The following is a 24,118-nucleotide window of genomic DNA, read 5'->3' on the forward strand; positions in this document are numbered from 1 at the left end:
TCACATTCACTTGTGGACAAGTTCACACACTCACTCTCACATTTGTGGACAAGTTCACACACTCACTCTCTCACCTGTGGACCATTTCACACACTCTCTTGCACACTCACCTGTGTACAATTTCACACACTCACCCTCTCACACAAATCTGTGGACCATTTCACACATTCACTCTCTCACACAAATCTGTGGACCATTTCACACAGCGAATCCACCTCCTTTAATGTGTGTTTGGACTGTGGGAGGAAAGCCCTGCACCTGGAGGAAACCCACACACACACACAGTGACTGGAGGCATGGATTACACCCACGACCCCAGAATCCTGGAGCTGTGAGACAGTGACACTAGCTGCAGCACCATCACATTATTATTACAGGATGCTAAATCAAAGTGCTTTAAAAAAGTAAACTGTGTACTGGCAAATTGTAGCTGTCCAATTAAAAACATGTATCTCCCAAAATACTAACTTTACAGAGAAAGAAAAACCTTCTAAACTTTCAACAGAAGTAAATGAAAAAAATACTTTAATGCAAGTAACTTTTCAGCATTTTTATTGGCCCATTCACCATGACATGTTCACACAGGGTGAAGGACAGCTGTTGTGTTTGATACAGTTCGACAAAAATGGAGATACATGGTTTTAAATGGACAGTGATGAAATACAGTTATGCTTTTAAGAAACACGATATAATAACAATGTAAGCACAATACAGAAAATCAGTAAAATTAATAGTGAAAAAAATATGCAAATGAGCAAACCTCATTTGTCTGAATTTGTGGGAACAACTTAGCAACTTGCGAGAACACTATAAAAGTTTCCTCGAAAGACTTAACCATGTGTGGTGTCAACAATGCACGGCAAAGACTCAGTAAGTCATGGGAATTAGATAGGCCATATTATCTTGTTCTCACACTTTAATCCCACGTATTAAAACGAGCTGTATATTTCCAACTTATTATTAAGTTGCTCCTACAAATGATTAAACAGCAGGGCTGTGTGAATTTTTCATTTTAAAAAAAGATGTTTGGTAATAACGTGTTCGACCCCTGAACGAAGCGGTTGCAGGAAATTATCTGATGAAAAGGTGACTGAGGACAAAACGCGCTTCTCTGAGCTTGAGCCTCGTGGAGACCCGTAGAGAGTCATATGATGAAGGGGGTAAATATCTGTGGCTGCGGGTCTGTGAGGAATTACGGCGTTAAACTCGGATAAATAACTCGTACATTTCATCCAGTCATCCATGGAGGCGCAGTTCGGGAGGGCGGCGGTGGGAGCGGCGCTGTCCCCTCTGCAGGAACACAGCGCCGAGGTCAGTCGGGACAGCGGCGTCGAGTCGCGGAGCTCCAGCAGCGGAGCTCTCAGCAGCGAAGCGCCGTCCCTCAGCCCCAGCCTCGGGGCCCTGAGCGGAGGAGCACCGTCCCTCAGCCCCAGCCTCGGGGCCCTGAGCGGAGGAGCACCGTCCCTCAGCCCCAGCCTCGGGGCCCTGAGCGGGGGAGCGCCGTCCCTCAGCCCAAGCCTCGGAGCCCTGAGTGGAGGAGCCCCTTCCCTCAGCCGTAGCTTGAGCGGGGAGAATGTCCCGCAGAGCCGCAGTAGCGAGGCCCTAAAGTCGGAGGATCAGACGGAGGAGATACTGAGGCACACAGCGACGATCTATTCCTCTTACATCCGCGCAAATGTTGGTGAAGAGGTGAGGAACTTAACTGCTGGCAAGGCTCTTGTGTTAAGAGAAGTTAACTTAGTGTAACTCCCCGTTCCACCTTAAACATTCAGAAGTTACGTAGCTACCAGTTGCTGAAATTGATTTTAGCTCACTATTTTCTAGTATATTGTTTTGCCGTATTGACTATTCCACCTTAAAGGTGCAGCAGTAACTTTCTCTACAATACACAGTTAGCTCGGCTGTTTTTGTCAGGGTATGATTTGGGTGTCCCATTCCACCTTAAATTATGCATTATGCAGCCTCGTATTTATTGAATGCCGGCATCCTATTCGTCGGCTTCTTATTTAAGGTGGAATGACAAATTCCAGTAGTATATCTGAGGCGAAGCTAAAGTTGTTTCTCTATTCGTCAGCTTCTTATTTAAGGTGGAATGGAAGATTTCAATAATGATTCAGACAAAGTTGAAATTAAATTCCTATTCATTAACTACTTATTTAAGGTGGAACGGAAGATTTCAATAATGATTCAGACAAAAGTGTAACGTATGTATTATTATTGTATATCAGACAGTAAATCCAGAGCTGAATTTAGCTTCCTAATCCTCAGTTCATTTAAGGTGGAATGAAAGATTCCAGGAGTGTTCAGACAATAAAGACAAAGCTGCATCTGGTTTCATATTCGTCGTCATCTTCTTATTAAGAGGGAAATGAAAAACTTGAGTAATGTAATGTACAGTAAAGACAAAGCTTCAGTTGAATTCTCACAGTCGATATTAGGAAAACTTCCCTTTTCTGTATGCAGCAAATTTTCTGAGCCACCATAATGTAATTGCTGTACCCTTTAAGGTGGAATGGACAATTGGAATGAGAAGCCAGTTAAGAAGAGAGGGGAACAAAAGAAAGCTCCCAAAGTCCTGTCACTGCTTTATATGGTCCTTGTTCGGATGAGACCGTTTATCTCTGTCCATCACCCTTGTCTCTAATGATGTCTTTAACCCTGCAGATCCTGTGCCTGGAGAAGAGCCTAGAAGAGATGCTGACCCGAGTGGACGAGTTTGTGGGGATGCTGGACATGGTAAACAAGTTGGATGCACTCGGATGTTGTTTACTGATAAACACTTTCAGGGCTGGGCTTCTCAAAGGCACCTGTAGTAGTTAAAGCAATTGTTATTACATACGATGTAGCTTCTACCAGTCCACGATGATCTAAATTAAGAGGTCTTACACTGGGGTCCTGAAATGGTCTCAGGACGGGGGTGGTTCTACAAGAAATGTATATACTGATCCAAAAACATGCACAAAGTTCCCAGAGCCATGGCAGATGGACTTGGTGTTTGATGCCCCACACATTTCTATAGCAACGAGAGACAGAACACAGTGGAACTAAACTGTGGGGGGAGCTGCTGCACACATTCTGTACACAGAAGGGTTTGTGTGCATCTATCTCTACCACTGTGTGTTATGGGACAGTTCATCAGCAGGTTGTGGCTGATTAGTTGTGAAATATTTCCTTCTTCAGATGCTCTCCTGACCATGAGGGGGCTCAGGTTCATGCAAAAACATACACTACCAGTCAAATGTTTGGACACGCCCCCTCAGGGAGGGCTTCCTTTGTTTCGGGCCATTTTCCACATCGTGTGAATGTCCAGTACCAGTCAAAAGTTGGCCACATCTTCTCATTCCATGATTTGTCTTTGTTTTTTATTATTTTCTACACTGTAAATGAATGTGGAAGACATTAAAACCATGAAGGAACACATGTGGAATTATGTAGTAAACAAAAACAAAGCAGAATGTTTTATACATTAGATTCTCCAAAGTATAGCCCCCCTTTACACACACTCACTGTTCTCTCAGTCGGCTTCATGAGGTCATCACCTGGAACGGTTTTCAGTGAACTGCTGTGGCCTCGTCGAGAGTTAATCTGTAGAACCGCTCCCTTCTTAATGTGTGTGAGACCAACCCTGGGGTTGTGCAGAGGTAGGGGCTGGTACACAGTTCTGTACAGGGACTCGAGAAGATGTGTCCAATCTTTTGACTGATACTGTATTTCTTCTTCTCTCCACAGATTCGAAATGACACCTCTCAGATAGTGAACGTCAGCCTGCCACAGATTCACCAGAAGTCTGAGGACATGAGGGAGCTTTACAGAAAAATCGATAAGCTGGAGGTATTACAAAATGTAAAAATGTGCCGCATGATCAGCTTGTAAAAGGAATATTGTTGGCGTTACATCATTGTATTCCCGCGTTGTCCTGTACTGATGGTATAACTACATTGTCATATCTGTGTGCCTCGACGTCTCAAGGCGTTTGTGAAGATGGTAGCAGCCAATGTGAGTGCCATGGAGGAGCAGGTGACTCTGGCAGAAGGAGAAGTCAAGACCCTGCCAGGAGCTTTCAAGAAGATTTTCAGGAGTGTCCCTGGGTTTTTGAACGTATGTAACATCATACCACCATGAAACCACTTTTGGAAATCACACGTTCTCTCACACTGATGAAAGAGGATGGTGCTGTGGGGAGATGGTACTGGTTAATATTATTTTGTCCTCACACAGCTGCTACATGGCAGTGTAATCCTCAATATGTAATGTTTTCTTTCATTTCACAGAAAGTGCTTAGTTAATACATTACCCCCATCTGTTCAGGTTCATGTATCTGCTGTGAGCTGGGACTCTTTCAATCGTGAAGGCTATTTGAGAACTGGAAATTCAGGATTGTCTCTAAGGAGCAAGGGTTTCCTTGAAGCGATATTCAGTTTTTGACCTAATTGTGCTTAACATATCTAGCCCCACCCTCATTGTGTTTTTTCTGCTGAAAAAGATGTAGATTCAATTAAAAAAAGGGGGTGAATCCTGTCAGACTGATGACATATTAAAGCTAGATTAGTATTTGTTTGAGGCCAGTTCCATCTCCTGGACTTGGAGGTTAAAGACATGTGAAGCTTCTGTTCAAACCACTGCGAAGGTAGCGTCACGGCTCCAAGGCCAGAAAAATTGGTGCTGGGGAAGTACTATAAACTCACTGGTCTGGAACCAACAAACCTGTGATGCAACAGGCCAAAGGGTGGGGTCCTGGCATCCACTTGTGCTTGTGTATTTATTTACCTGCCTTAATGATAATTACAGCTAAACACAAGAGGTGGAGTCTGTGGTCCACTGAGGAGTGTGATATGGTCCTCATGAGAGCTTCTGGATGATGTGTGTAATCACTGAGCTCTCAAACCTCTAGAAACATGAGTCCATTCTTAAAAGGTTCACTGTAACCAGCTCCAACATGAGCCCCAGCACTTTTTTGGTGGAAAAGTAGCGTGTGAGGCTGATTATGGCTTTGATTAGTTGATCTATTAACAGATTGGAGATTTGATGGCTATTAATGTCTTCATGCTTCTGTCTTTTCAGAAACCTGCCAGTCCCAAAAGAAGAGCACAGCCGCACCAGGAGATACCCGCTGTATTCAGGACTGATGATTACTTCACGTCTCACCCAGAGCAGTGACGGGAAGCACCGTAGCTTTGACCACGGGAGGTTCAGCCAGGCGTCAGAACTGCTGCAGATTAGAACCAGTCACAGTTGGAGCTCTGTCAGACGCACACTCACCTTCAACAGCAATATACCCTCGGTACTCTGAGCTTAACACAGAGCTTAATCTTACGGCATCAGATCACAGCCAAGTGCTATTTTAGTAGCCTGTTTGACGGCAGCTAGTTTTATAACCAAAAAAAATATGCTTTTATTTTAAAGGACTTTTTGTTTAAAGTGCCTCTCCTGGAAACTCAGAAACTGTTCGTTCTGTTGGTCCTCCACCTGAAATCACGCAGCAGTCTTCAGAATATGAGTGGAGTTTCTGGAGTTTTTAAAATTTTTTTTTTTTTTTTTTTTACACCTAGGCTTATTGTACATAGTTTTATAGTGTCATCGTATTACGAACTCGGCCCTTCTTTTCTCTGCACTGAAGATGTTTTTTGCACGATTAACATCCTTAATGATGTTTTCTCTTTCTCTTCTGATTTAACACTTTGTCACATGCTGTAATTCGATGTGGAGCCACTGTTGATTCTGGTTCTTCATCATGATGTAAATGTACACTTTTATGCTCTCCAAGCCACAGAACTGATCTCCTTTTATATGTCAGTGTCACTAATCAGTTAACGGAACTGTATTTAATTAATGTGATTTGAGACTCATGTTCATTTATTTATAATAAAATAGAAATTTATCTGTAAGAAGAAAGAAGCTCAGTTTGTTTTCAGTTACTGAATCATTGTTGAAATAATTACAGTGGAGAACTATGTCTCACGATGGCGCAGTAGGTTGTGATGCTGTCACACGGCTCCAGGGACCTGGAGGTGGGTGGGAGGGGTCGAGTCCCGCTCCGGATGACTGTCTGTGAGGAGTGTGGAGTGTTCTCCCTGTGTCTGTGTAGGTTTCCTCCGGGTGACTGTCTGTGAGGAGTGTGGAGTGTTCTCCCTGTGTCTGTGTGGGTTTCCTCCGGGTGACTGTCTGTGAGGAGTGTGGAGTGTTCTCCCTGTGTCTGTGTGGGTTTCCTCCGGGTGACTGTCTGTGAGGAGTGTGGAGTGTTCTCCCTGTGTCTGTGTGGGTTTCCTCCGGGTGACTGTCTGTGAGGAGTGTGGAGTGTTCTCCCTGTGTCTTTGTGGGTTTCCTCCAGGTGACTGTCTGTGAGGAGTGTGGTGTGTTCTCCCTGTGTCTGCGTGGGTTTCCTCCAGGTGACTGTCTGTGAGGAGTGTGGTGTGTTCTCCCTGTGTCTGCGTGGGTTTCCTCCGGGTGACTGTCTGTGAGGAGTGTGGTGTGTTCTCCCTGTGTCTTTGTGGGTTTCCTCCGGGTGACTGTCTGTGAGGAGTGTGGTGTGTTCTCTTTGTGTCTGTGTGGGTTTCCTCCGGGTGACTGAGCAGTGTGGTGTGTTCTCCCTGTGTCTGCGTGGGTTTCCTCCGGGTGACTGTCTGTGAGGAGTGTGGTGTGTTCTCCCTGTGTCTGTGTGGGTTTCCTCCGGGTGACTGTCTGTGAGGAGTGTGGTGTGTTCTCCCTGTGTCTGTGTGGGTTTCCTCCGGGTGACTGTCTGTGAGGAGTATGGTGTGTTCTCCCTGTGTCTGCGTGGGTTTCCTCCGGGTGACTGTCTGTGAGGAGTGTGGTGTGTTCTCCCTGTGTCTGTGTGGGTTTCCTCCGGGTGACTGTCTGTGTGGAGTGTGGTGTGTTCTCCCTGTGTCTGTGTGGGTTTCCTCCGGGTGACTGTCTGTGAGGAGTGTGGTGTGTTCTCCCTGTGTTTGTGTGGGTTTCCTCCGGGTGACTGTCTGTGAGGAGTGTGGTGTGTTCTCCCTGTGTCTGCGTGGGTTTCCTCCGAGTGCTCCAATTTCCTCCCACGGTCCAAAAACACAGGTTGGTAGGTGGATTGGTGACTCAGAATGAATCAGTATGTAATCTTCAAGGTGTATGGGAAACTAATTAAAGGTGAGATGTGATTTTATCCCTGAGACTGAATTTAGTTGCCCCTGTGTAAGGAACGTAAGGGTGAAATTGGGATAATAGGTTATGCAGAGAACAGATGGACTACAGTTTGAAATTACAGAGGTATAAAAGCATACGTGCTCCTGCATGGTCAGTGGAGCTGATAAGATGGACAAAGGACACATGTTTTCTGAAGTGCACGTTTTACTTCCAAACTCCACAACATCTGTTCTAAACATTGTGATTCATATAAAACTGCTAATTCATATTGAGTGTAATTAAACTTCCCTTAGAAGTGAAATTATTACAAGTGAGATGCATCTTGTACTGCATCTCAGTCATTTGCCTTGCTACGACTCCCCACACCACAGGGGGCGCGCCCCCCAATTTGGGACCCACTGTTTTATATTTGATACAATGGTTTATACATTGGGGGACTTTTATTTTTGATAGCGGCTGTAGGACAGTGTGGAAATGTGTGTGATTATTTCATCAGCATTTATACTGCTGCCCGATTAGGACTGCGCTTGCGCAGAACATCATGCTTGTGTACGCTGCTGATAGCTGACATTTTATTAATTTCTTCATCCAGAATAATAGCAAATAGACAAAGCCTTTTTTGTATACCTCAGAATATCTGTACGGACATTTTGATTGGTAACTAAACACACATTGCAGGTTGTGTAAATCTGCAGTAGACAATGAGGAAAGGCTAAATCACGTTTATCTGTGTTTAAAGTTGCTCACTCTTGGGAGATAAAGCTCTTCTGATTTGGAAAAGTCTCTGCTACTGTAAGCGAAGGTTTGCGCATGCGCAGTCCACATCGGGCTCGTCGCGCAAATCGGAGAGCCGCAGTTTCAGTTCCTCCCAGCTCAAAAATCAGCTCAAACTCGGGTTTCCTCCGAAACTGTAGGTAAAACTGGACTTCCTTTGCACTGCGGTTTTCCAGCGGTGACTGAGCTTGTGCTGTTGTGATGTGTTAGACCTGTCTGTCGCTCTCTGTTCTTTAGCGCACTGTTCTGCTGGAGCTGAGACATGGGGCAATGTTTAATTTAATGTCAGACTAGAGCTTAATGCTTAAACTTGTATCGAATTGCTTGCTTGCTTATTTTATTTACCTCTAATAACACAATAAATGCACATCCTTTGGGCCGGGATTACACCACAGACCCGTCCTTTGTTTTTGTTTTTTTTCTCTCTTCGGCTGTGAGGAGGGTTTACTCTTAAATTAACAGTTAAATTCCTGACTGCTGTCCTCATGAACCCAGAATGTGGTTAGGCCATATGCTCCTTACTGGAACAGGCTTTAAATACCACCACAACTACGGCCTCTTCTTAAACTCTTACTGGAGTGTTTACATTTCTGAAGACTTGGGTTTTGTATTAAATTAACCTTAGATTAAAATATATGATTTCTAGTGTATTTCCGTGATATATTTCTTTTTTTCATATTCAGTGCCAGGGAGTCTGCATGTGTCCTGTTTCAATTTGGTGTATATATAGATATATTTAATGCATTTAGTGTGTGTTTATATGTCCACTGTGTACCATATGTGCACTAATCATTATGTCCAGTGTTTCCGTTGGGTTGCGTCATTACTCGCGCAGCAGGAGAGAGTGGTCGCGTTCCAAACCGACATAGTAGTGCACTAGAATCTAGGGAGTGACACTAAGTGACCTGTTTAGATGATAAAGGCTAACGGTACTCGGTTTATTAAAGCATTATGTGGGAATATTTTATGGAAATCAAACATGAGTTTCAGTAGTGTTACCGCCTAACAAGTTTGCAGCTAAATGTTTGTGGATTAGCGTAAATAACTTTTAAAATACACGTTTATAACGTTAAACAAACTTTTTCGACATTACAGATACAAAAAAAAAAAAAAAACCCCGGCAAAAAATGTCTGTTAAACCGTCGAAATTCTCGATTTTTCTTTAGCGCCTATGTGTACTGTTGCCAGGGAAACGGCACTGAAAGAGCTAACGGTTAAAAATGGCCACTAGAATGGAATTGTGGATTTTGTGTGAAAGTTATATCAAATGATACAACTTTGCAGCTAAAAGATAATAATGATAATAATAGCAAGTTTAACTTAATGTTTTAATATTATTATTTCGGTTAAGACGCCATGCGTTTAAACCATTCAAAATGTGTTAACCTGCCTTAGGAGCATTTTTTCCATTTTGTAACCAGGTCTCCTGGCTCACATTCTTGGTAGCCCTTCTGGGAAAGGGCAAGTCCAGACCTGTTGAATGGAGAGAGATCTTTGAATTCAAAACTAAAAGCCACAGTATAGATTCTATTTCATATACGAAATCAAAGAGAAAAAGTGAAAAGAGTCATTGAATAAGAGAAGAGTGTGTGTTGTGCAAGTGTTAGGGCAGTTTCATATTTCTTTGCTATTTAGAAGAAGCGCCATATCAGGTTCAGCTTTTTCAGACTCTGGAAACATTTGTTCTATGAATTAAAAAAATAATAATAATAAATTGAGTGAGGGTGGGATTAAGGGCAACCTTCACATTTCACAGCTCCTGAAAAGCAGCACCTGCTGTTTACATTTGATACTTCAGGCACAGGGTACCCACTGTTATTTATATTACTGCATTGAAAACCAAAAGATAGATAGATACTTTATTGATCCCAGAGGGAAATTCAAGTTATATGTTTTAAACTAGATAAAAACTCTATAAAACATGCATTAAAGACATAGTTGTCCGGAAGACTCATATAGGCAAATACAAGCTCATAGCATCACAGAAGCCAAAACCTTTACATACACTACATGGACAAAATTACTGGGACGTCCACAAATCACAACTACATGTGTTTATGACACCCCTTTCTAAGTACATAGTCTATTATGTAGTTGGTTCCCCCTTTGCACCTACGTCCACTCTTCTCTGAAAGCCTTTTAGATTTTACTGTGTGTTTCTTTACAAAGGCTTGGACGAGTTTTAGTTAATCTCAATTCGTTACCTGATGTTGAGGTAAAGGCTCTGTGTGGGAACAGCCAAGTTCTTTCACACCAAACTCATACACCATGCCTTTGTGGTCTCTTACTGTGTGCTTCAGCACTTAGTGACTGCTCTGTAAAATTTCATGGTCTGCAACTTTGCAGCTAATTTGCTGTTGTTAATTTGCAGTTTTCAATAATACCATTCTAATGTAATCATGGAAACTCTAGAATAAAAAAAAATGGCTTTCACAAATCCTTGTAAGGATAGACAAAGGCAAAGTGCTTGATGCTGTGCACTTGTGTCAATGGGACTGAATTAAACCCCAGGTTACAATAATTAGGGTGTGTCCCAAGTCCCATGCTTTAGGCTATAATCCTTACTTGTTTCCTCAGAGAAACAAATGAGTTAAAGGTGGCATGAAGAATAATTCCAGGCAGAGATCACTGAAGATAATGTAAAGCCTTAGTCTGGGGCTGTTTTTCTTACAGTGGTGTTGTGGAGCTTGTGATCATTCCTGGGATTCTGCACTCTGAAGTTTACAAAGGGATTCTGGATGGAAACCTGCAGACGTCTACAAAAAAGCTACGGACATGAAAATAATATCTATGCCACTTTTTTGGTGTTGCTCTCGGATGTAACGCACACTTTCACATGTGGTACAACTTCGCACCACTGTATATACTTATTTGAGACTAATACTCTTTCTTTTGTCTCCCACAGCACAATGTGTGGTATCTGGGCGTTATTTGGGAGTGACGAGTGCCTGTCAGTACAGTGCACCTGTGCAATGAAGATCGCTCACCGTGGTCCGGACGCTTTCCGATTTGAGAATGTTAACGACTTCACCAACTGCTGCTTCGGTTTTCACCGCCTGGCCATCGTAGACCAGCTGTATGGCATGCAGCCGCTGAGGGTGAAGAAGTTCCCCTACCTCTGGCTCTGCTACAACGGAGAGATCTACAACCACAAACGGGTATGAGCTAATGATTACTGGGTTATCACGTCGGTTTCATGCCCTGTTTGTAAACTCCCTAAAGTAATAGACAGGGAGTTTGTTTTCTTTTTTCATCAGTAACAGCCTCTGCTTCTCTGAGAAGGCTTTACACTAGACCAGTGGTTCCCAAACTTCTTCAGCTCTGCCCCTTATCTGGGCACCTTATCCATATCTGGGCACACACATATTCACTCACACACCAGAGCAGTTATTACAGAAGACAATTCACCTAACCTCCATGTTTCTAAACTGTGGGAGGAAACCGGAGACCCCGGAGGAAACCCACGCAGACACAGGGAGAACATGGAAACTCCACCCAGATAGGAGTTGAACCCAAGATGCCAGCGCTGAGAGGCGAACATGCTAACCGTGCTATATATATATAAAACGTGTTGATCATTTTGTTTAGTTCATCCCAAATGTATTAGACCATGTTCAGACATTGAAGTAAACACAGTTCCACAGCTCCACAGCTCCACAACCCAATGGTGGGGTGCTTTCTCTAACTCTGACACCCATGGCACTGAGCATGGTTAAAGCAACAGCTCCAGAATGGTTCATGGCATTCAGCAGAGATTATTCAAGCTCTGTTCACACTAAGTGAACTTATTAAGAAGGTGTGGGGAGCTACAATTATTTGCACACACAGGGCAGCTCACCATTTGCACTCACTGTGGGAGAAGGACAAGCTGTTACATTTGCCCAGTGATGCATTTGTGTTTGTGGTCGTACCTTCCAGCCTTGAGACCTCAGAAAGTGGGAGATTTTCCAAACAGTGCAAGTTCAACCAAGGCAGTCTGAAGGCTGGTTCATAGCAGTTAAAAACAAGATGGATGTCATTGCATCTGAAATGGACAGAACGCAAGGGCGCATACCACATGAAAAATGAAAAAAATGCCTACTTTCTGCGTGGTGACGCAAACGCACAATGTTCACTCATTGGCCAGAGAACGTGTTGAAGGGGTGTTACTCCTGCATTTCTCATAGTTGAGTCCATTTCTATGGAGATAATAAAGGCTGTGGGTCATAGTCGCTGAAATCAATCATTAAAAAAGTTGTCTACTTTTTGATGGTTGTGTTTAGTTCTAATATAATGTTTTTTGTTTTTTTAACCTAAAGCTGAAAGATGAGTTTGAGTTTGACTACCAGACTAAAATGGACGGAGAGATCCTGCTTCACCTGTACAACCACTACGGCATTGAGAAAATGGTCCCTCTGCTGGATGGTGTGTTTGCCTTTATCCTGCTGGACACAGCCAACAGGAAGGTTTTCCTGGGGAGGGACACGTACGGAGTGAGACCTATGTTTAAAATGCTGACAGCCAATGGCTTCCTCGCCGTCTGCTCAGAGGCCAAAGGTAAGACTCCAGGGACTGGGATCTTTTTAAAGGGGAGAATGATTTACAACAGTGAAGCTCCTGTTTGGTTTATAGACACCTAGTGGTAATAGTCTCTGTTCTTCTGGGAAGTCTTTACACTGGATATTATAACATTGCTATGAGGATTTGATGGCTTTCAGCAAGATAGACATCAGTGAGATCAGGTCCTGCTGTTGGATGATTAGTTCTGATGGAGTCCTCTGGAAAACACTGGTCCGCTCCTCAACAGATCACTGCTGAGAAATGTTATACACTCTGACACTTGGCACAGAACATGGTAAGCCTAGGCTCATGTACAGCTGCTCCAGAGGCATTAATAGATGTTCGTAGCTCGGTAAAGAAACATTCTCTTTACTGAACAACCCCTGAGAAATGTACCTGATTCTTATTCGTATTGTCTGGAAACCTGTCCACAATTTCTGTGTCCTCAGGTCTAACACAGATCACACACTCTATGCCTGACCCGGTGAAGATCACACCCTTCCCCCCTGGTCACTTTGAGGTGTTTGACCTGAAGATGAGTGGAAAAGTGGAGTCTCTCAAGCTGGACCGTTTCCACAGCTGCACAGATGAACCCAAACATGCCATTCACGACAGTGCTGGGAAACTCAGCGAAGGTAGACATTCACAGAACACAGGAGATCACACCGCCACAGGTCATATGAGCAATAGAGATCACATGAAAACTAACTGTTTTACATTTTTTTACACCAATTTTAAGCATATGAACCCTGTTAAAGAACATTTTCCTGCTCACACATCTCGCTTACACAAGCATCCAAAAGTGATTCTTCTATGGTAGCTTTCAGAGTAACTTCTCTGTCAAAATAAATGTAGTAGTCGCAGATTTAAAGTGGCCTGATTTAAAATTTGAACTGAGCCTAAAAGCCGTCATGAGACAGACCTCAAAGTGAGTGCTTCCACCAAACCAGATTGATCATTTATGATTATAAAATTAGGGAGACAGCAGAGAGAAGAGAAAAAAATTAAATAAAATCAGGGCCTTTAAAAGTTCTTTAAAAGCTGAAGGAAATGCAGTGAGAAAACTGAATATCAATCAGTCAATCAATTTTTGTTTGTGTAGGATTTACTCCAGAGACCGTGAAGACCAACATCAGGGTCCTGTTTGAAAATGCTGTGAGGAAACGACTGATGGCCCACAGGAGAATTGGCTGCATGCTCTCAGGTACTGCTGTTCGTTTGGAACGAAAATGGAAATATATTGTTAAAGTAGTGCCTTTCTAATTTGTTTTACTGAGGTCTTCAACACTAAAAACAACAAGGGATTAAACCAAATAAATGATCTGCCAGTAGAGGCCTCTCCTCTTCTACAGGTGGGCTGGACTCCAGTCTGGTGGCTGCCACTGTCGTCAAACTGGCCAAAGAGACCCAGCTGGATTACACCGTCCAGACGTTTGCCATTGGGGCCGAAGACAGTCCAGATGTTGCAGCTGCTCGGAAGGTCAGCGGGGTTTAATCAGCAGAGTAGTTTTAATCTCTGACCTCTTCCAGAGCTACTGAATGCAGTTTTGATTTTCCTGCTCTGAATGTTGTTGTTGTTCTTCTGCAGGTAGCAGCTTACATTGGCAGTGATCACCATGAAGTGAATTTCACCCCTGAGGAGGGCATCAAGGCTTTGGAGGACGTCATTATCCAACTGGAGAGTTACGACATCACCACAGTGCGAGCGTCTGTCGGTGAGAACAGGGCTCTGTAACTTTAGGGACATGAGGGACTGTCTCTGTGAAGGAACCAGAATTGATTTTGTATCTTTTCTATCACATACTGATGTTAAGTTTTTTTCTTTTTGAGTGTTATTAGCCCAAATTTCACCACAGTCAACGGGATACAGTGGTTTAGGGATTGGCTTCATTCATGAAAGTGGCACCAGAACTAACACATTCACTAATATTTACATATATGCAATATATATATATATATATATATATATCCGCGTGGGTTTCCTCCGGGTGACTGTCTGTGAGGGGTGTGGTGTGTTCTCCCTGTGTCTGTGTGGGTTTCCTCCGGGTGACTGTCTGTGAGGAGTGTGGTGTGTTCTCTCTGTGTCTTTGTGGGTTTCCTCCGGGTGACTGTCTGTGAGGAGTGTGGTGTGTTCTCTCTGTGTCTTTGTGGGTTTCCTCCGGGTGACTATCTGTGAGGAGTGTGGTGTGTTCTCTCTGTGTCTGCGTGGGTTTCCTCAGGGTGACTGTCTGTGAGGAGTGTGGTGTGTTCTCCCTGTGTCTGTGTGGGTTTCCTCCGGGTGACTGTCTGTGAGGAGTGTGGTGTGTTCTCTCTGTGTCTTTGTGGGTTTCCTCCGGGTGACTATCTGTGAGGAGTGTGGTGTGTTCTCCCTGTGTCTGTGTGGGTTTCCTCCGGGTGACTATCTGTGAGGAGTGTGGTGTGTTCTCTCTGTGTCTTTGTGGGTTTCCTCCGGGTGACTATCTGTGAGGAGTGTGGTGTGTTCTCCCTGTGTCTGTGTGGGTTTCCTCCGGGTGACTATCTGTGAGGAGTGTGGTGTGTTCTCCCTGTGTCTGCGTGGGTTTCCTCAGGGTGACTGTCTGTGAGGAGTGTGGTGTGTTCTCCCTGTGTCTGTGTGGGTTTCCTCCGGGTGACTGTCTGTGAGGAGTGTGGTGTGTTCTCTCTGTGTCTGTGTGGGTTTCCTCCGGGTGACTATCTGTGAGGAGTGTGGTGTGTTCTCCCTGTGTCTGCGTGGGTTTCCTCAGGGTGACTGTCTGTGAGGAGTGTGGTGTGTTTTCCTTGTGTCTGCGTGGGTTTCCTCCGGGTGACTGTCTGTGAGGAGTGTGGTGTGTTCTCCCTGTGTCTGCGTGGGTTTCCTCCTGGTGCTCCGGTTTCCTCCCACAGTCCAAAAACAGTCGTTGGTAGGTGGATTGGCGAATCATCAGTGTCCATAGGTGTGTGTGTCACCTTCTGAAGGAATAGCGCCCCCTCTAGGGTGTATTCCCGCCTTGCGCCCAGTGATTCCAGGTAGGCCCGGACCCATCGCATCTCTGAACTGGATAAGGGTTACAGACAGTGAATGAATGAATGAATAATTCCAGTATACCATATTCAACATTTTCTGGTGTTACCTAAGAAATGAAAGTATCCAAACTTTTAGAGCAAACCTTTTGAAACACTAGATGTTCCCAGGCGATTAATTGGCTGTGTATAAAGACCCCAGGGCGGAGGGAGAATTGCTCAGTGCTCATAAAAGTGTGAAGCCATAGTGATGATTTTGATTCATGTCTTTGTCTCTGTGAATTACCTTCACTCTTTTCCCATCCACACCGATCGTGAGCAGACCAGTCTGACTAAGTGACGTCCCATTTTCCCCCTCACTAGAGCCTGTGAATCACAGCATTTGTGTAGTTCGAGAGAATGGATTTCCATCAGGCTGCGCTTAAAACTGCCTCGTCAGCTCTGGATGGCAGCAAAATTTGTGCATCAGTTCTTTAGATGAAAAGAAATTAATGCTGCCCAGTTTGAGGGTCATTGCTCTGTCTGGCCCCTGTGGCTCACGTTTGGCCTCGTCCAGATCCCAGACTGGGGTTAGAAAAAAGTTTTAATGTGCAGTGGTTAACGTTGAGTCTGATCTTCAGTAAAGTGTAGGACATTGTACTGATTGTTCAGGTAATCTCACACTAGGGGTTTAAGGATGAACCAATCAATTTGGTCTCTGTATGAGTGGTTGGAGACGATGCTTTCTAAGAAATTAATAGTTTATTTTTAATATTTTATACCTCTCTATTATCAGATATAGAGTCATAAACTGAAATGATTTTTTTTTTTTTAAAAAACACATGGATGATTTTCCTAAGGGTCAGTGTTGAAGTGCAAAGTGCTGTAAAGCATTAACTGTGTTTAGGGAAGTTTGAGGGTGATGCCATAGCTCTGGAAATAGTAGCTGATTTTTAAAAATAACAATGGCATACACAAATGATAATCTGACAAATTGTGATCCACCTTTGTCCTGTAAGGTGCTAAGTAGTTGATCAGAGTTGAGTTACAGAGAGCCAGGGACACCCCCTTCTTTTATGTTTGCTCACAGAGACACAGTGAGAGCAAAAAACAAAATGGCTAGTTGAGTTTTGTTAGTGATTAAACCACTCTGAACTGACTCCTTTAGCAAATGCAGGGCAAATGTACCCACTGTGTGAGAGCTACCTCGATGTGAATAAACCCCACTTCACAAGCTACTTGGGTGAAATTTAAAGGCAGCGTTCTTTGGACTTCACCGCTCGTCAGTCAGTTTAAGCTTGAAACCGGTGTAATGTGTTTACAAAACCCCAGTGTCTGTAAAATGGTGAAAATAAAAAAGAGTCTCAGTCCAGTGTGCTAGGCTTTCTCTCGTTGCTCACGGATGTATCTCAAACAGCATCTGGAGATATTTAGACAACAAACAACACTTCCACATGTTGAAAATCATGAACCGAGATAAGGATATTGCTCAATTCCTTCTCCATAAGTGTGTTGAATTATTATTTTTGCTGTAGATGGAACGGACACTAAATTGGGCTAACTGCATAAAAATAAACACAGAACGAAAGTGCTACAAAACTCGAGTTACAAATGAATTTCTGTGGTAATTCAAACTGTGAAGACAGGTTAAACTTCAGCCACATTCAAACAACATACCATTCCACTTTAAAAGTCGTCTAGCTTCTGAATGTAAACAAACCAGAGAGATCAGCGTTTCCCCACAGTCATAGACATTCACTAGAGTGATTGAACCCTGCTCTGGCGTCTACACTGCTGTGGGTAAATCCTGCAGGATGAGCTTTGTGAGCTACCCCAGTGCGAATGCACACCTCACCACTTTTAGTTTTATTTCACCACATACACCACAGTAACACTTGGAAACATTGTTTTGGAAACACATGCTAAATTAATGTTAGATTCATGTTTATAATTAATGTTTTACTCTGTTTCCTTCTTAAAATTTACATAAACTGCCAAAAAATCCCTGATGATGACTTCCATTTAATGAATTAAAGTAACTCTCTTTCAGCCAATAGGGAGCGCTATTGTTCAACGTAGAAAGTGACTGTTCAGCTGTGTTAGGGGCCCTGTGTGTTTTGTGCGGGTTTCTAGGCATGTATCTGATATCGAAGTACATTCGTGAGAAGACAGACAGTGTGGTGATCTTCTCCGGTGAAGGGGCTGATGAACTCGCCCAGGGCTACATCTACTTCCATAAGGTAAAACGGGGCTACACAATTAATCAGAAATTAATAGAGCCTCAAAATATAGCAAGTCTTGCTCAAGCCTAAGCAGATAAGATAAATGTGATTAAAAACACAAAGTAATACAATAAACGATGACTGATTTTTTTTATTGTCGGTCCCTGACTCAGGCTCCGTCTCCGAAGGACGGTGCAGAGGAGAGTGTGCGTTTGCTGAAGGAACTTTATCTGTTTGACGTGCTGAGAGCAGACAGAACTACAGCTGCACATGGGTGAGGAACAAAACTCCGCTTCTCTACATAAAGACAGTCTCGTCCACTGTAAATAAAAGGACAGACAGAAGGGGGACTAATAAACTGTGATGTGCCTCTGTATTGTACTGATAAGTTGGAGTCTATGAAGTGGACAGTGAGTGCAAGTGTAAGGCAGAGCTTGTTTTTAAATATAAGTGTGTTGAGTAGTGTCTTCATTTTCCCCACTTCTAATCAGACTGGAGTTGCGAGTGCCTTTCCTGGACCACAGGTTTACCGCCTACTACCTCTCTCTGCCTGAGGAGATGAGAGCACCCAAGGTGAGAATAGTTTCCCTTTTTTGTCCTTGAAGGGTCTACATCAAGAGCCTACATCATCAGAACACAAATAGAGGGGAGTGTTTCAGCGGCATTCTGCTGCCAGTCTGCAGAGAAACAATGCTCAGCTTAAATTTGTTATCATAGTTACCAGATAACGTAGCGTATCAATAACGTAATGCACGATTAATTACAGGTTTATTTTGACCACTGATAGAGTCATTGTGTTTTTGTGTTTAATGAGAACAGGACGGAGTGGAGAAGTATCTTTTGAGGGACGCGTTCAGAGGACAGAGTTTGATTCCAGACGAGATCCTGTGGAGACGCAAAGAGGCCTTCAGCGATGGAATGACCTCCGTGAAGAAGTCTTGGTACACCATCCTACAGGAGCACATAGAGTCTGAGGTACACACAAAATATGACCTGTGCAACAGTTTGCCCTATGTGCCATACGTCATCAAAGTGGTGTATATATAAACCCACAAAGGTTGGCTTCAAATTCTTCACAAATTAGGGGGACGACACACTTACGAGCTGCTCTACAAAGGGGCGTTATTCAGTGGTTCACATCAAGGATGCTTGATGTCCCAGATGTTCCAGATCCTGTGCTCACAGACTGACAGTTATGAATGGGAATAGGTTGCAGAACCACTAACAACATCATATTTCCAAGTATATATTTTTTTAATAAAACAAATGGAAAAAACAAAGTTGATACTTGGGTGGCACTGTGGTGTTTCAGGTAGTGTTGCTATGACACAGCTCCAGAGTCTTGGGGTCCTGGGGTCAATCCACTCCAAGGATCACTGTCTGTGAGGAGTGTGGTGTGTTCTCCCTGTGTCTGCGTGGGCTTCCTCCGGGTGACTGTCTGTGAGGAGTGTGGTGTGTTCTCTGTGTCTGCGTGGGTTTCCTCCGGGTGACTGTCTGTGAGGAGTGTGGTGTGTTCTCTGTGTCTGCGTGGGTTTCCTCCGGGTGACTGTCTGTGAGGAGTGTGGTGTGTTCTCCCTGTGTCTGCGTGGGTTTCCTCCGGGTGACTGTCTGTGAGGAGTGTGGTGTGTTCTCCCTGTGTCTGCGTGGGTTTCCTCCGGGTGACTGTCTGTGAGGAGTGTGGTGTGTTCTCCCTGTGTCTGCGTGGGTTTCCTCCAGGTGACTGTCTGTGAGGAGTGTGGTGTGTTCTCCCTGTGTCTGCGTGGGTTTCCTCCAGGTGCTCTGGTTTCCACCCCCAGACCAAACACATGTTGTTAGGTGGAAAGTCTGTGTGACTTTGTCCCCAGATGTGAGCGTGTGTGTGTGTGTGTGTGAAACTTTCCCCAGGTGTCAATGACTAGGTGAGTGTGATGCTAACTTGCTCTCACTTGTTCTGGGAAGGCCCTGCACACACCACAGACCTGATCAGGATGAAGAGGTTACAGAAGATAAACGACTGAATGAATGATGGGGCTTGAAAGCATTCGGTTTGTCTAACCGCCCGGATTAAAAGTTAATCTTGATCAATTTACCCTCCTCTGTAGTTTATAAGTCCCTGAATTTGAAATGCAAGATACACAAGCTGGATTGATTCCGTGGGAGTTGGACGTTTGGGATTTCATTTACGCACCTCATCGACAGAAAACAGATTCCTTTGAAACAGAAAAATCCATTTTACTGGAAAGTCACCTTTTCTCTCTGTTTCTGCAGATCAATGACTCTGACCTGGAGAAAGCGGCAAAGCTGTTCCCCTACAACACCCCCACCACCAAAGAAGGGCTCTACATCAGGCAGATTTTTGAGAAACATTATCCAGGCCGCTATGAGTGGACGCCTCATTACTGGATGCCCCGCTGGATCAAAGCTACAGACCCCTCTGCTCGCACCCTCTCCATCTACACACCAGATAAGGACCAGTGACCTGCAGAAAGAGTCAACGGAGCTAGACCACAGATTAGTTTTTGGGTGGTGGTTATGGTTTTTTCTTGCTGCCCCTTATTTAGTTCAAATATGATCATTTTGCATCATTATTTGTAAATACCAGATAGCTCTTTACACAGTCTCAAAACTTCACAAAGAACGGACAAAGTAGAGGATTGCTCCAAATAAATTATTGCCCCATTAAAGGTGAATAATTTGCCATTTTGGAAACGATGTGTCTCAAATAGAAACTTGGTACTGTTTTTGTCTGCAGCAGGAGTAAAATCACTTTTATTTGTAGTTGCCGCTACATTGTGCCTCCTGAATCCTCTGAAATTTTAAGTTAGATTGTTACATTATGTTGTAGGTCTTAGTATTTGGTGCCTATTTATTAATACTAGAAAAACAAATCATTTTAATAGCTGTCCCAATTCTTTTGCTATACACTTCATTCATTCATCTCCTGTAACAACTTCAGCCTCATCAGCATTGTGTCCGGAGCCTACCCGCAATGGTGCAAGACAGGAGCACATCATGGACAAGGCCCCAGTCAGTCGCATTACCATTACATTTAACATCACATTTACAGGTTCAGTAGAGTGACTTAAAGGCACACTAGGTAGTATTTTTACCGTAAAATTACAGCTTCAAAATCATTGACGCTCCACTGACCCATAACACGGAGAACGGAGCCTCCGTCATTGCTAATCAAGGCTCTGGTCTTTAGAAACAGCACACATTGAGTACATTTTGGAGGACGACAAGAAACCACCCCTCCCTCCCCATCGATTTCAGCACAGTGCTGTAAAAGTGGATTATACTCTGCAGCTCTAGGGGGTGCTCAGGAACAAAAATGCCAAATCATACGTAGTGTTGCTTTAAGTGAGTGCTTTGTCATCTTTTTCAGGGAATACATCCTCACCACCACAGAGAGGATTAGGGTCAGAAAGCTGCTGAGGGAAGACGCCACTGTATACGGCATTCAGTGCTGAACCTTACAGAAGTCAAGGATAAATCCTAAGTAGAAGATGAAACAGTTACAGCAGGTGAATGAATGAATAAGTCGTTTTTTATAAATCATAATTGTTTATTGTTTCATAATGACATTGGAAACTAGGACACACGCGACACCTTGATACTTTATAGTTGCGAGTGATAGAAATACGGTTTAAAGGGTTTTAAAGATGTAAATTTCTTGTATGCAGAGCTGAGCTGGTTGTTAGTCAGATGTTACAGGACACGCCTAAGCACTGTGCAAAAGACAGAGACCATTTTATTAACCTCCAGTAGAAACAGCCATTAATTATGAGATATTAGTTTCATATGAGATGAGAAATAAAGAGACTTGCACAAAGGGACGTCAAAAGAATTAAACGATGATGCGTGAAGAGCATTAAAGAGAAACTGGGGTGCTCCTGATGACACTGCAGGATGTGGCTTGTGACCAAATCTCTCCCCATCAGCACTTAAAGCTTTTATTTTTGAGAGAGAGGAGGAAAAACAAGCTCCACTCTGAACTCTCGTCAGACCTGAACACATTCACAGCAATGTTCATCCTTCTATGGGACTGAAACGATGGGGAACTTGAGGAAGAAACCCACACTGAGAAAAGGAAATAAACACAAAAAAACATTCCCAAATGAGATACAGAAGCTGCTTGTGGTCTCAACAGTGGACTGGCCGCTCCAGAGCCCAGATATCAGTGTAACCGAATGAGCTTAGGCCTGCTTGGATGAGCATGGCTGAAGAGCTGATTGAAAAACTAAGGGAAGTGTTCGAGGAAGACTGAAAGTTGTTAAAGGGAACACTCTTCTAAAATGTCAACCCCTTTTTCAGAAGTGAACACATTTGGCAACATTTGGCCAAAATACCTCAAACCCCACACCGGTGTTCTCCCCCCGTCTGAACAGCCCAGTTCAGAACGCCCGCTTTCAGCGCCTGTTCCTTTAAATGAGAATGAGCCACAGCACCGTTCAGCGTGAGAACCAAGCTGCTCTGTACTGAAAACACACCAACAATGTACACTGTATCACCAAAGGTTTGTGGACAACTCATCCAGTGTCTGAAATGAAGGACACTAATAAGGATTTTGTTCCCATCTTTGCAGAAGTAACAGCGTCGTCTGGAAGGCACCTTAATAAAATGGGAATGGCTGGTGATATTAACTAACTGTTTGTGGCAAATTTGTATGTGGAAGGGGGGAAACTTTTCAAGATGGGTGGTGACCATGGCGGCCATTTTGAAGTCGGCCATTTTGGATCCAACTTTTGTTTTTTTTTAAATGGGAAGATGGTCATGTGACACAGCAAATTTATTGGATATTCCACAAGAAAAACATATGGTGTCTTTGGTTTTAATGTAACTTTATTCTTTCATGAGTTATTTACAAGTTTCTGACCACTTATAAAATGTGTTCAAAGTGCTGCCCATTGTGTTGGATTGTCAATGCTCTTCTCCCACTGATAGCAACACCGCAGGAGAAATGCTAGCACAGGCTTCCAGTATCTGTAGTTTCAGGTGCTGAAACTATCACCAAACATTCCCATTTTATTAAGGTGTATCCATATAAATGGCCCACCCTGTACTATTGGGGGGCCTTAACATCCCCTTATCACTGAGATCCTGAAAGTAGCATCATGCTCTTTTCAACCCTACTGCTGTACAGTGCGGTCAGAACTTTCAATCCTGACTGCCTCAGTAACGTCAATGTCCAGGTGTCATGGTAAAACTGTCTCGAATGCAGTCATTAAATAAAATGTATCTGCAACGTTTTAATCACTTTGCCTTAAATGGTCTGTAGTTCTGAATGTGCACACAAGCGTATGGTGTGTTTGTTTGTGTGAGTCCTGTGTTGTTGTTCTCACTGTGGTATGTGTGTTCCTGGACACAGTAAAAGAAAAACTGTGGGGGGAAACATATTGAATTTAATGGAATTTGCTGCAATGAGTGAGTTTGCATTGACACATGCATGAATATTAGCAAGATATGCGTCCTTGACCCACAGTTCTGCTGCTGCCTCGCGTCCTGTACATCAGGATTGTTGATCCATTAATGAGGCTACGCTAACGGTAGCCAATTTTCAAATTAACTTGATGCTTCCATTAGAGCCTGTAATTCCTCCTCCTGTGAATGTGCTGTTTAGAAGATACTAGGTTTTATTCCGTCAGCAACAAACTGAACCTTATATTAAAATACCTCTTCCTTCTTAACTCATTTTAACAGGCGGTATTGATCTATGACCTGGGTAAGTTGGAGGATATTATAATTGTGCACTTCGCTGGTTATTCCTCTGAAAGTAGCAGAAAAACAGGAAAATGCAATTCAGTAAACCAAAAAGGCCATGTATTGCTTTCATTCTGTACTTTGAAAAGCTTGGAGGATGTAATATCCCGTGATGGTTTGCTAAAATCAAATCCTTGCTTGACAATAAAATATATTTTTTGCGCTTGACTTGTGTCTTTCTGGTGATCGCCTCACACTTTGTAACATCTAAGACTTAGTTTATTGAGGGTGGTCTTGTGTTTGTTTGACATTTTACAGATTGAGGACATTTCTCAGTGTAAAACTGCAAAGAATTTAGGTTTGAAATGTTTTGGAGAAATGGTGCATTTAAAAAAAAAAAAAAAAAGGATTCAGAAACACTGTTAGAAATGTACAGATTTTTAACAGCAGTATTGAGTCATTATTTGTTCCTGAGGATATTTTTTAGTGTAAAACCTTTTTAAAACAATGTCCCATACATCTGGCAGAAGTGTCTGAAGTTTCTGATCCATTCAGATGTCTGGTTCCATTTTTACAACCAGAGGTTTTATTTATTCTTTTTTAAAATATTAATCAAAACAGATTATATATATACACACATACAAATAGTACCGTGCAATAGTCACAAGTATTAGGCACCCTATTATTATTATTTTTTTTTTGTATAAATTCATTCATTCATTCATTCATTCATTATCTTTAGCCCTTATCCAGTTCAGGGTCACTGTGAGTCCGGAGCCTACCTGCAATCGCTGGGCGCAAGGCAG

At 43.2% G+C, this 24,118-nt stretch overlaps 2 protein-coding genes across 3 annotated transcripts; both read left to right on the forward strand.

Moving 5' to 3' along the window:
• Positions 1-1,116: 1,116 nt before the first annotated feature.
• bloc1s4 (biogenesis of lysosomal organelles complex-1, subunit 4, cappuccino) lies at positions 1,117-5,873 on the forward strand. Its single transcript, XM_066675163.1, has 5 exons — positions 1,117-1,689; positions 2,665-2,736; positions 3,730-3,831; positions 3,970-4,098; positions 5,062-5,873. Exons 1-5 carry the CDS (start codon positions 1,243-1,245, stop codon positions 5,155-5,157), a joined length of 846 nt encoding a protein of 281 aa, XP_066531260.1. The 5' UTR covers positions 1,117-1,242; the 3' UTR covers positions 5,158-5,873.
• Positions 5,874-7,691: 1,818 nt separating this feature from the next.
• On the forward strand, positions 7,692-23,530 carry LOC136699280 (asparagine synthetase [glutamine-hydrolyzing]-like). Of its 2 annotated transcripts, none has more exons than XM_066673863.1 (12): positions 7,692-8,036; positions 10,802-11,054; positions 12,195-12,432; positions 12,885-13,070; positions 13,538-13,639; positions 13,788-13,915; positions 14,024-14,150; positions 17,545-17,651; positions 17,807-17,907; positions 18,125-18,206; positions 18,453-18,608; positions 19,881-20,090. In XM_066673863.1, exons 1-12 carry the CDS (start codon positions 7,933-7,935, stop codon positions 20,088-20,090), a joined length of 1,794 nt encoding a protein of 597 aa, XP_066529960.1. In that variant the 5' UTR covers positions 7,692-7,932. The 2 variants fall into 2 exon arrangements, with proteins under 2 accessions (XP_066529960.1, XP_066529962.1); XM_066673865.1 differs by having other exon boundaries at positions 7,694-8,032; positions 19,881-23,530.
• The last annotated feature ends 588 nt before the right edge of the window (positions 23,531-24,118 follow it).

Source organism: Hoplias malabaricus, chromosome 6, assembly GCF_029633855.1.
Source record: "Hoplias malabaricus isolate fHopMal1 chromosome 6, fHopMal1.hap1, whole genome shotgun sequence".
NCBI lineage: Eukaryota > Metazoa > Chordata > Actinopteri > Characiformes > Erythrinidae > Hoplias > Hoplias malabaricus.

Excerpts from the sequence above, each read along its gene's own strand:
- LOC136699280 (XM_066673863.1), top strand. The coding sequence starts at position 7,933 with ATGCGCAGTCCACATCGGGCTCGTCGCGCAAATCGGAGAGCCGCAGTT. Across the intron at positions 8,037-10,801 it reads GGTTTCCTCCGAAACTGTAG|CACAATGTGTGGTATCTGGG; the intron begins GTAAAACTGGAC and ends TGTCTCCCACAG. Across the intron at positions 14,151-17,544 it reads CACAGTGCGAGCGTCTGTCG|GCATGTATCTGATATCGAAG; the intron begins GTGAGAACAGGG and ends GCGGGTTTCTAG.
- bloc1s4 (XM_066675163.1), top strand. The coding sequence starts at position 1,243 with ATGGAGGCGCAGTTCGGGAGGGCGGCGGTGGGAGCGGCGCTGTCCCCT. Across the intron at positions 1,690-2,664 it reads GCGCAAATGTTGGTGAAGAG|ATCCTGTGCCTGGAGAAGAG; the intron begins GTGAGGAACTTA and ends TTAACCCTGCAG. Across the intron at positions 2,737-3,729 it reads TTGTGGGGATGCTGGACATG|ATTCGAAATGACACCTCTCA; the intron begins GTAAACAAGTTG and ends TTCTCTCCACAG.